The sequence below is a fragment of the Phragmites australis genome, chromosome 1 (assembly GCF_958298935.1).
Source record: "Phragmites australis chromosome 1, lpPhrAust1.1, whole genome shotgun sequence".
Taxonomy (NCBI): Eukaryota; Viridiplantae; Streptophyta; class Magnoliopsida; order Poales; family Poaceae; genus Phragmites; species Phragmites australis.
In genome coordinates this window covers 5929598-5941843 of record NC_084921.1, presented here as the reverse complement: position 1 = coordinate 5941843, position 12246 = coordinate 5929598, and the positions used below count along the sequence as shown (strand labels likewise).

The window sequence follows — 12246 nt, the reverse complement described above, 5'->3', positions numbered from 1 at the left end:
TTTCTTCAGTTGAACTAGTTGTTGACACTTAACAGTTGAGTAATGGTTCTATTGCTTCGAGAGTTGTTGATGAGCCCTCTTCCTGTTTCCCTTTAACTACATTACTGGAGACTGCCGAATTGCTGATTTATCAGGGTCTTAGTGCATGTACATCAGGACATGTTTTTCAGCCTTTTCATACTCTTTTGGGCATCTATGCACATTTTCTTTTCTTTCAGAATACAAATAACCAACCTGAGATTTGAGTCAAACTTGCGACCTCTCGTATAACAACATATATTGTTTTGCTCTTCTTCTTTTTTTTTAAAAAAAGTAGTGTTAACCGTTTTAATCACAAGTTATCATATGACTTACTTTACTCAGCTTGGTATCTGAGTAACAGTTTAATTGCTTAGAGAGTTGTTCATGAGCCATTTCCCTGTTTCCTTCTAGCTACATGACTGGTGGCCGCTGATGTTAACAGGGTCTTAGTGCACGTACACCAGTATATGCTTTTCAGCTGTTTCTTACTCTTTTGGGCATCTATGCACATTTTCTTTCCTTTCAGAATACAGTATAACCAACCAGAGTTTTGAACCAAACTTGTGACCTCTCACATATACTGTTTCGATCAGGTTAAAAAATTGCAGTGTTAACTCTTTTTTAATCACAAGTTACCATATGACTTTATAGAGATTGGTATCTGAAGAAAAAGAAAAGAGATAATGAGATAACGAAAAGAAAAGAAGGTTTTTAGAGAAAGAAGTTGTACCCTCCGCTGTTCGGATGGAATTTGCTAGTCACATGGTTGGATTTAGCAGGGGTGGTGGCTGGTGGGCAGTAGCAGCAGAAATAACTGCCACTTGGCACTAACCAACCAAGATGCTGATACTTCTTTGGTGCATCTGATTCATGCACGTCAATAGGTGGAGTAAGGCAGGAACCAAGGTCAAAGCCACCATATTAAAGCCATGGCCGTCTCAGAGTCTTCCTCCTCCATGCAACGCTTCAATGGCGGGTGTTAGGTTGGTGGTTCAGCGGGTCTACCTTTCCATCTACAACTGGGTCATCTTCTTGGGATGGTCAGTTGCTCCGCTTGCTGTTCTTGAGTCACGGATGGATTTTTTTCACTTCTTGCATCTTGATTTGTGGGACGTCTCTTGGATTGGCCATTGGCCTGTTGGTTTGATTTGGTTTTTTGGATTCGGCGTCTTGCAGGGCGCAGGTTCTGTACTACGCAACCTTGGCATTGTTGGGCAGTAATCATGAGACCGTCTATGCTGCCGTCGAGCAGCCTCTGCTGTTCGCACAGACCGCTGCTTTAATGGAGGTAAATCTTAGCGCAGTTGTATTTTGCTCAAAATCCTAAGGTGTAGTGTTGATCTTCTTAAGTGGGATGCATCTCTCAAATTGAGTAAAGTACTACAATAGACATGCTGACCAAAATGTTACCTAGCCCATAGCAACATACTGCAACCTCAACTTCATTTTAAGTATCTGCTGCTCCAGAAGATTCTTTGCCGAATTCCATGTAGCATCCTAATTATGGATTTGGAAGTTTCTATATTTCTTTGCACATGGTGTACTGAATATTTTGTGTTTGCCTGGTGATGGTGTTGCTGCTACTGCAGATTCTTCACTCTATTGTAGGTAAGAAGTTTTTCTTTGCTTTCCAGTTATGTTATTTTCACTATCCTTGGCAAACTTGAGAATTGTAATGTACCTGCTTGGGATGTGTATTGCGTGCAAGATCCATGTAGAGCGACTTTCTGTCTGAAAATAATGCCTCTTAAAGTCTCAAGTGTGAAAGTAGATTGCCCAGAAATAGAAGTTGGTTATACTTAGATTGGGATGTGGAAAACACAAAATAGACGTAATATGTACATGACAGAACTTAGCACAGAGTACCGTATGCTGTTTTATATTAAACCTTCCGCTTTCATAAAGAAAGAATAAAAAAGAGATTTCTGATAGAGTTTCAAAGGCTAATTGGCACCTGACAGTTCTGCTTGGTGGAAAACATTAGTAAGAAACACTTTAGGCCTAAGATCTACCGATATTTTGCACTGTAATTTATCCATATACTGGATTAGTTTATTTTTTTCTCGAATACGCAGGAGAGCTACGCATCTTTATAAAAAGAAGAAGAGTTCCCAAATAGGTAATACACTACGACCATCCAAACAGATGGTCTAGCTAAGAAGTTCTGGTTATGTGCTTATACAGAAGAATCGCAACTAGGTAACTAAGCATCGGCGTAAGCTAAAAGACCGATTCGTAGGTTTGTAGGCGCTCTACAAGAACGAACAGATGTTTAGCTCTAGCGACACACCAGCTCTCAACATCTTCCCAGATGGTAGCTACTAGTAAGTTAGTGGAGGCACGTTTTCTGTTTAAAGTGATGTTGTTACGCAAAAGCCAGATACGCCAGCAGATTAGCAAAAACATGGAGTCCAACCCTCTTCGGAGTTCTCTTGACGTGCGTTCCCTCAACCCGGACCACCAGAGCAGTATGGATGAGTCATGTGCCAGAGTCTGAACACCCACAACACGCCACCAGATTTCTCGCGCCAGGTTGCAGTTTAAGAGGAGATGATCGCTAGTTTCAGGCAGTTGAGAGCGGTGAGCGCAAGCATCATCGGCCTGGAGGCCATGCCTTCTCCTTCAAGCCATAGTCCAAAGACGATTATGCAGCAAGAGCCAACCAAAGAACTTGTGCCTAGGTCTTCCACAGCAGTTGAGCACCTTCCAAGCGGATTGGCACCTTGAAACATTAGTTGATATGCCGAAGAAGCCGAGTACTGACCAGATGTAGTCCAGCACCGAATCACCTGATCTTCCTCGTTGCCCAGGGTCATCGATTGGAGCCACAACCAGAGATGCATGTATTGGGTAATAGCAGCAACGGTAAGGGGGGCCCTTAATATCTTGAACCCAACATCGATTGAGCATAGCCGCCTTGACAGTTATGCTTCTAGAGCTCGTCGGCACGCATGCAAACAGGTCCAACGCTATCAACCGAATAGACCGGCCTTCGATCCATGCATCGGTCCAAAAGAATGTTGATTCTCCATTGCTGACCTTGAAGATGGTGGAGGCATCAAAGAGAGTAGAGACTTCCTGCTCATGCTTGATTGGCAAAATGGCCCAGGGCTTCGAACGATCGTAACGTTGCCACCACAACCAACTGAGACGCAAAGCCAAACCGGCAAGTCTGAGGTTCTGTATGTCCAAGCTGCCAAACTCCACAGGTCGGCAAACCATGGACCAGGCTATAGTGCAGCGACCTCCAGGCGTTGCCCTATCACCAGTCCAAAGGAAAGCTTTGCGAATCTTGTCAATTTTCGTGAACACCTAAGACGGTATAACAATGGAAATGAGAGTGTGTAGCGGGGTTGATGATAGCACAGACTTGACCACAGTTGCCCTACTCGGTTTAGAAATCAACTTAGCTTGCCATACCGGAAGCATAGTAGCTACTCTGTCCACGATCGGTTGCAGATGGCTTCTGCGAAGACTCCCTGTTGAAAGAGGCATGCCTAAATATTGGATAAGGAAGGAAGACAAGCCACATGGTAGATGTTCGTTGATGGTTGTGATGTCACTGTCGGAGCATGAGATTGGAACAGCCACGCACTTGGACATATTGGTTTGGAGACCTGACACAGCCCCAAAGAAATGGAGAATTGCTAAGTGTGCTTGGATGTCATGCGCCGTAGGTGAGAAGAAGATAACAGCATCATCGGCATAAAGGAAACAGCGATGCTGGATAGCGGAGTGCCCCATGGGGTCAATGATAGCCGCCTCTCCTGCCTTGGTAAGTAACCGAGAAAGGATGTCCGTCACCATAACAAACAAGAAAGGGGAGAGCGAATCCCCTTGTCGCAAGCCACGACAGTGACTTATTGGTGGCCCGAGGACAGAGTTTAGTAGAATTCTTGTGGACAAAGAACCAAGAATCGCCTCTAGCTAGCTGCACCATCCAGGCCCAAAACCCCACGCTCGAAGAACTTCCATAAGAAAAGCCCAATTGACGGAGTCGAAGGCCTTAGCGATGTCTAGCTTAAAGAGGATCTTAGGATTCTTTGTTTTCTTGAGAAGCCTCACGGTGGAGTGCGCCAGTTTATAACTGTCGTGAATGGAGCGGCCCGCGATGAAGGCGCTCTAATTGGTAGCAACAAAGGAGTTCAACCGGGGAGCAAACCTTAAAGCCATAGCCTTAGTGATCAACTTGCCGATGTTGTGGATGAGACTTATAGGGCGGTAATCTGAAGGCGAGGTAGCATCGTCCCTCTTCGGAAGCAAGGTGATCAATGCGCTGTTCTGTCGGTGAAGCCCCCTACACTCACCAATGCCAAAAGTAGAAATGGCAAGAGTGATATCAGTCTTGACGACAGGCCAAACAGCGCAGTAGAACTCTGCCGTGAATCCATCGGGCCCTGGCGACTTGTTGAGCGGCAAAGAGCGGACTGCACCAAGTATATCCTCCTCGCTGAAAGGGACTTCCAAAGACTGCAGATCTAAAGGTGAGATGCCAAGCTCAAGAAAGTCAATAGAATAGAGCCTGGAAGGTGCAACACCGAGAATAGAATTTAAATGGTTATATAGCGTCTCCTCCATAGTGGTGTGAGAGGAAACGGAGCCGGCTGATGTGGACAAAGATTTGATGGTGTTTTTTCTCGCACGGTGGTTGGCGAAGGAGTGAAAAAGCCTTGTATTGGCGTCCCTGTCCCGTAACCAATTCAACCTGGAGCGAGCCCGCGCGATGGTATGCTCGGGAGAAGCGAGGCCAAGGCAACAGAACTTAAGAAACTTCCTTAAATCATACTCAACAGGTGAAAGGATTCTGCCATCCTGTACAGCATCAAACCGGCCGATGATCTCCCTTGCCAAGAGTAGCCGTTCCTTAATGTTTCCTACATGTTTGCTTTCCCAACGCTAGAGTTCCTTGGTAGTGCGGCTGAGCAGGATGTCCAGTCGGACCATTGGGGGTTTGGAAAGCTCTGATGGCTTCAGCACCCACCCCTTCTGGACGGGCATCGTTGAAACCAGGCAGTTTGATCCAAAAAGCCTCAAAGTGAAACCTTTTCCGTCGCTGAGCATAGACTGAGGATGAAAGCAAAAGGGGACAATGGTCTGAGCACTCGGAGGGAAGGGCTTGAAGGAAACAATCTGGGAAAAGGGCATCCCATCCGCAAAAGCGAGAGCTCTGTCAAGCCTAACCAAGGTAGGAGAGGCCCTCTCGTTGGACCAAGTATAGCGATGACCGAAGAGATGAAGGTCCTTAAGCTCTTGCGAGGCGATGAAGCGTCTGTATCTAGCAATAGACCATCGATCGAGATTTGCATTGTTTTTATCGGCCGCATAAGTGATCATGTTGAAGTCACCAAAGATGAGCCAGGGCCCCGGCATCAACTGACGCACAACAATGAGCTTAGCGAGGAAGGAATCTTTTAGGCGATCATCGTTGGGGCCATAAACAATGGACAAGTAGAAGGGACATTCGGTTGACAAAGAAATAAGAACGTTAACCAAAAATTGCAGCACCTGAATGGCGGTAACTGAGAGCGGTTGGCGGCAGACAACAAGAATTCCACCCCTGGTATCCTTGGCCGGCAAGCAAGAGTAGCCTTAAACAGCGGAGCCGCAAATTTCATTAACCAACAAAGGAGTTACAACGGCGAGCTTCGTTTCCAGCAAGCATACAATCGCAGCGCTGTGATCAGAAACCATGGTCCGGACAACGTCCCGGCAAGCCTTATACTCCCTCTGTTTCGCAATGTTTGTCCACGTCCACTATTACATACAAACCAAGAATACTGAAATAGAGTGAAAAATGCAATGAGATGATCATGCTACCCCTAATCAATGTAAGGATGGGAGCAATTAACTCACCAATATTAGAGTAAAAGCATGCATGCACTCAAGGGTATAGCAGTAAAATGGACCATAAAGTATTCTTGGTTACCACAATGGACAAACAATTTGAGACAGATACTCCCGAGGTCATGGACAAACATTGAGAAACGGAGGAAGTAGTTGAGCCCACGGACATCCCAACACAGGATATTGAAATTATCCATATGGTTCGACAACCGACAAAGCATTACATCCTGGCAAACATCTAGCTAACTGGCGAGTCTGCACCTTGTGCAAGATTCGTGGCCGGCAGCAATTGCTCGGGAAAGAGGTCACGTATCGCCTGAAGATGTTGATCAAACAACGGTTGCTTGAAAAGGTCAACGTATGCCCGGTGAAGGGGAGAGGAGACAACCTCCCCCTCTTTAAGGAGGCCCAAGCATCGCATGAGGAGCACCTCCCCCCTCCTTGAGGGCCGCACCGCAGAGATGGTAGATTTCGCAGCCAGACGGCTGCTCCTCCGAGGACCACCAACCGAGAACGATGCAGATGGATTCCCACGTGGCGGGGTTGCAAGAGGGGTGAGGATCTCAGCAGTTAAGCATTGGAGAAAGCGTTGACCGGAGAGACCGGCAAGCTGTCTGTCGAAGCGCTGGGAACATTGCTGACGACCGCCATTGCACTAGAACTCCGCATCTCGGACGAGCTGTTCGGCGTCCGACAACCAATGCGATGCCCAGGCCGGTTGCGCAGCCGCCCCGTGGAGGCCCGCCTAACACAACACACCGCAGAGGATCTGTGCCCATGGGCCGTGGAGGGCCGGCCAGCAGGAGAGCAAGGGTCCAAGCCCAATTGACATGCCTCATCAATGCTCAGAATGTTGGGCAGGGAAGCAGAGATCTCGCGCCAAGGGAGGCATTCAGAAACCTTTGCCTGTCACTTGTGCCTCGAATACACAAATTTGACGTGTCGAGACATGAGTGGTGAGGTGCAACAGCGAGAGCCCATCCCGTCGCAGGGGCAGGCCTCGTTCGTCATGGGGTCATAGGGCCTAGGTGGAGTCTCGTCACGGAGGGGAATGGGAACGGTTACAGGTTCAGGCGCCCAAGTCTGTCATCCACCGAAAGTTGACAACGCGGCCCCAGAACCCACCGGCAGGGACATGTGAGGGGGCGTCTTCTTGATGGGCGTGCCGCTAAAGGGGCCGAAGGAGAGAGGCGCGAAATCTGAGGACAGAGGTATGGTTCTGGTAGCCCAACGGACACCCGAAGCATGTCTGCCGACCGTCGTGGCTCCTTGGCCGGCCGCCGAGCTTCTGTGGCCGGACGCCACACTCGGTAGAGGAAGGAACATCAGTCGCCGCCCACGGGGAAGGCCCGAACGACCCATTTCGCTACCACCGGGCAGACCTCCATCAGCGTCATTGGAGGAGGCTGATCCATCGCTGCTAGAGGAAGATGGGATGCGAAATTCAGCCAGAGAGATAACCCGGATGGAGATGGAGTATCTCAAGGTCTTCGTTTCCATGATGTATGGGGGGAGGTTGCCAAACAATTGCTGCATGACAGGGTCTTCATAGGAGATGGGGATGCTAGGCTCCAACACCTCCATCATGATATTACTCGGGATGCTTGCTGGTTGGTCACACCATGCAACAACGCGGAGGGTCGAGAGATCGTCCCGATCCGCTAAGGCTGCTTCATCTTCAAGTTTCTCTACCCAACAGTGTTTCCCAAGAAGGTGCTGAGCCGTGTTGGCGAACCAAGCATGCGGCGGAATGCCGGTGAAGGAGACGATGACACGGTAAGCAAACAATCCGCCGGACGCATATGCTAAACGTGTCCAAGGCCTGAAGAACCAACGGACCTCTCCTGGCACAGGTAGCCCGTTGGAGGCAAGGATGGCATCACGTGCACTCTGCGAACGACAGACCACCAGAAAATTGTCCGGATAGAAGCTTTTGATGTTGAACTCATCTGCCCGAATGCCGAAGCTTCCTGTGAGGGTGCCAGCCAACTCACTATCCTGAAAGCTCTGTCTCGCACGATCGGCATATGCCAAAAGCGCCCAACGAAGTCGAGACTCCTCGACGGAGAAGGCGTCTGACCAAGGCACAATACAACGCTTCGGTGGCTACACGGAGCTAGGGACAACAACCACGTCTGTGGAGATCTACGTCGGAGCGGAAGGCATGGCCGCCGGGGGGAGAGAGGTGGGGTGGTCCCAAGGCGGCCGAACCCGTGGGAGTGGAGCCGATACGAGGGCTCTGGAGATGGGGCGGGATGCCAGAAGTAGCCGCGGAGCCCATGGGTGTGGAGTCGGTAGAGGGGACGCGACAGAATTGACGACGGTCGACGGACCCCGCCGAACCAGAGGAGGCGTTGCGCGGCCGCTTACAATCGTTGGCATGGTGTTGAAAGCCTTTACAACAGAAGCACCATGGTGGAAGACGACAGTCCACCCGCCGGTGCGTCCACGATAAGCAGTTCAAGCAACGACCATCAAGAGCTGTTTGCAGACTACGCTTACGCGGTGCAGGGGACAGGCGACCTGTTGGCCCTCGACGATGACGACGGCCGGGGCGACCAGCTGGCGAGCGGGAGAGCGGTCATGAGGGGCAGGCATTGCTTCAGAACGACGACGCTGGTGGCGATGGAAGGTCGAGACCCCTGGCAGCGGCCATGAAGCCGAAGGGAGTCACAGGGCGGTGAACAAGGCCTTCCTCCACAGCCAGGAGAACGCCCTTCCCCTTTGGATTAGTTTATGGTATATGGTAAAAGGATCCTTTGGAGCACGCGCACAACAAAAAGGTTGCTGTAGTTTGGAAATGCATACACTGCCAATTAACATGCAGTGCATGCAATATGTATCTCTTCTTCCTCATAGCCTATTTTCTGATTATCTAAAATATTATGATATAAGATGCAGCTTAGATTTTGAACAAATCAAGGACAAGTTATAATTTTGAGAGTCATATCATACTCAACTTTTTTTTTCTGAAATAATATCGCTTTTCTTAACTCTCGTATCTCTACTTTTTAATCACTGCTATGTTGTACTGAGCTGCTTAAAGGGTTTGTGAGATCTCCAATCTCTGCAACTCTTCCACAAATTAGTGCAAGGTTGTTTGTTACCTGGGGCATCTTGTGGAGCTTTCCTGAGGTATCATCATCCCATCCCTACCAAATCTTAATCTTTTCATATTAGACAGGTGTTATTTTGTTTGTATGATTTAGAACAAGTTCTGGATTTGAAGCAATTGCTAAACAGAGTAAATGTAGATATTAGGTGATGTTGCAACTTCCAACTCTTCAAACTGGACAATATATTTTTTACTTCTGATCATGAATTAACTGCAGGTAAGCATTGTACAGACTATAGTGGCATAACTGCACAAGTAATGAGTGCCCATTTATTTTGCATTCTAATTCACCATTTGTTGTATCCCAACTTGTAAGTAAACACCTATTTTTGTTTCTCACTGATACTGATTGATCATTGTGCACATCTGTCTTGCAGACACATTCTCATGTTCTTGTTACTTCCTTGGTCCTAAGTTGGTCCATCACTGAGGTACATATTACTTCCGACAAATGTTCACCAAGTTTCTTGAAGTATCTAAAATGCAATGAACATAATAAGATGTAAAGCATCAATGTCGCTTCTTAATACCTTGGTATTCTTGAAGTTCCCCAAAGTAAAAAAGCAAAGCCTTGGAAGTTCTTGATCTAAGCTTTAAAATTTCCTTTTCTGATCTCAATCTAAGATTTTGGTATTTTCTTCATTTCAGAGAATAATCTAATGGAAAACGTGCTGATTTCTTGCAGATCATCAGATATTCTTTCTTTGGTTTGAAGGAGGCATTTGGAATTATACCTTCCTGGCTCTTATGGCTTAGGTTGGTACTGGTTTCAAAGAAATTTCACTATTTCTCTCAAACTTCAAAGAAACCATATTTCCTTTTCAGTAATTCTTCTTGAAAGTGGCTTGCTTCATTGTTCTTTTACCAATTCTTTGCAGGTACAGCACATTTTTTGTATTCTATCCTATTGGTCTTGTTAGTGAGGTTGGCTTAATATACGATGCCCTACCTTACATGAAGGTAACTTGTATAACTGAAGAAAGCAAGAGCCCCATGCTGCTCATTTGATAACACGTTCGACTTGTATTTTTCTTGTCAACTACTTTGCAGGCATCTGAAAGGTACTGTATTAGGATGCCCAACAAGTGGAATTTCTCTTTCGACTACTTCTATGTATCTGCTCTTTTAATCAGTCTCTACATTCCAGGTACCCTCTCCTCATAATTTCCCTTCATTTAGTGATCGGCATTTTAACAAAGCAGGATCTGACAGAACACCGTGTTGTTTCGTTTTGATGACTCTCAGGATTTCCACACATGTTCCTTTATATGCTCGCCCAACGGAAGAAGGCCTTGTCAAAGGCAAAAATTGTATAATTACTCCACATGAGCTTCCTAGTCCTGAGTATCTACTGTAACTGCACGATGCGCTTAATGCAGAAGCCAAAAATGACCTCTAATATTTGTATCACCTTGATGTAACGATAAGAGTCAATAAAACTTTCTTTACTGGAAAAAAGATACGCTTAATGCCTCACGTCAGTGCAAGTTTGCAGACCGGAGAATGTTAGAATACTACTCTTATCAGTTGCCAATGGTGTGGTTGTACCGAGGAATAAGGATTAGCTTTTCCACGGGTAAATGAAAATAGAACTAGATTAGTGCATATTGCAGTTCAAAAGTTTGGTGGTCTCCAGTGTCATGCTCTGCTTTCCGAAGCAGGTATAGTTTCCCTCTTTTTTTTTAAAAAAAAAGGAAAAAGTTTCTGTAAATGGAGTCACTTCCCCTGAATAGCAGGAACCAAGAAGGATACTGTCACCATTTGCTTTAGGTAAAAATATGCAGTGACTACTCTGACCTGAAAAAAAAAAAGATGAGAGGAAAGGAGGTAGATCAGATCAGTGATGAAAGGAGCCAATTGCATCTCTGCAAGTCTGCCTCCTTGATATGCCTTTTGCTATTGGTCGGTATGCTGTACCCCTTTTCTCCTAAAAAACGCAGGAACACTGTGCATTATTGTATTAAGAAGCACAAAACACCAAAAGTTTGGTTACAAATACAATGTGTGGGGACCTGCGCAAGGCAGCATCGAATTGCCACGAGGCCTAACGGACTACTCGCAAAATAAGCGACCTAAGTGTGGTGCTCCCGCCGAGATCCATAACTTTGCATCCACCTTGATCCGTTGTAGTAGCAGTGACACCGATGAATACCTATGATCGAATAATCTGACATTGCGTTCCTTCCAAAGATACCAAGCAACAAGCATGAAAAGCATGTTGGTGCCTTTCCGCATCGTCATCAGCTGCAGGGAGATGATATGTGCCTACCAGTCTTGAAAAGAGGCATTCGAGAGGAAAGCGCAAGCACAGCGAGCCCACGAGAGAGACTCCCACCAGGTGGACTTGGAGTAGGGGCACCGGACCAGTAGGTGATCCGCGGACTCAAGCTCCTGATCGCAAAGCCAACAAGCTGAGTGAGCGTCCAACCCATGCCTCAGGCACCTGTCCGCCATCCAAATACGCCGCCACGACACGAGCCAGATGAAAAACTTCACACTCAATGGCACCCATGTGCTCCAAATCCTATCTGCTCCTTGGAAACGAACACCGTCAAGGTGAAGCATTTCATACGCCGACCTCGCCGAGTAAATCCCATCGTTGGTCTAGCGCCAGGCATAGAAATGTCAAATGATGCATGTATCTCTTTCCGTCTGGTGTACATTTTCTCCATTTATTCTGTTTACACTTGTTTTACCTTTGCGTTTGAACTATAATTGTGAAAAAGACTAGACGTGCTGTCGATCTAAACCAACATCGCAGCAGTCTGAAATGCGTGGGGAAGTGGTGCCTATTGTTCGTTACAAATGGTTTTTCAGTATATTGGAAGTCGGTTTCAAAATAGTTGTTTTTGGAAACGAAATACCATTGTTGTTTCCTCCATCATCTGTCCCTGTTGTTAATGATACACATTTGAGTCCTTTTAAACATGGACACATGAATTAAGGATGTGTGTGAAATTGCCATGCGACCCTTCATTGACCATTCATAACTAATTAATAAATTAGAGTAGGTGGTAGTCTTATGAAATGAAGATTCTAATAAAAGAGCTCATTTACCAGTGCAATGAAGTTAACAAGGAAAAATATATAGCAAATTACTTCGAAAGTGTGGAGTGACTTATATTTGGTCACGGATAGTGAAGGTTAAAATAACTTATATTTTGAATCGTCATGATTATTAACAAGGCTAAATGTAAAATTTTGATCTGATAATTGTATAACTGTACCATCGATTGTATCATCGGTAGTACATGTCGTATGCTAGG

At 46.4% G+C, this 12246-nt stretch overlaps 1 protein-coding gene across 1 annotated transcript; it reads left to right on the top strand.

Moving 5' to 3' along the window:
- The first annotated feature begins 933 nt into the window (after window positions 1-933).
- Window positions 934-10386, top strand: LOC133891077 (very-long-chain (3R)-3-hydroxyacyl-CoA dehydratase PASTICCINO 2A). The gene is made up of 9 exons (XM_062331808.1): window positions 934-1061; window positions 1198-1309; window positions 1611-1629; window positions 8912-9000; window positions 9358-9411; window positions 9666-9736; window positions 9859-9940; window positions 10031-10127; window positions 10226-10386. The coding sequence occupies exons 1-9, from the start codon at window positions 991-993 to the stop codon at window positions 10294-10296; spliced, it is 666 nt and encodes a 221-aa protein (XP_062187792.1). The 5' UTR covers window positions 934-990; the 3' UTR covers window positions 10297-10386.
- Window positions 10387-12246: the final 1860 nt, after the last annotated feature.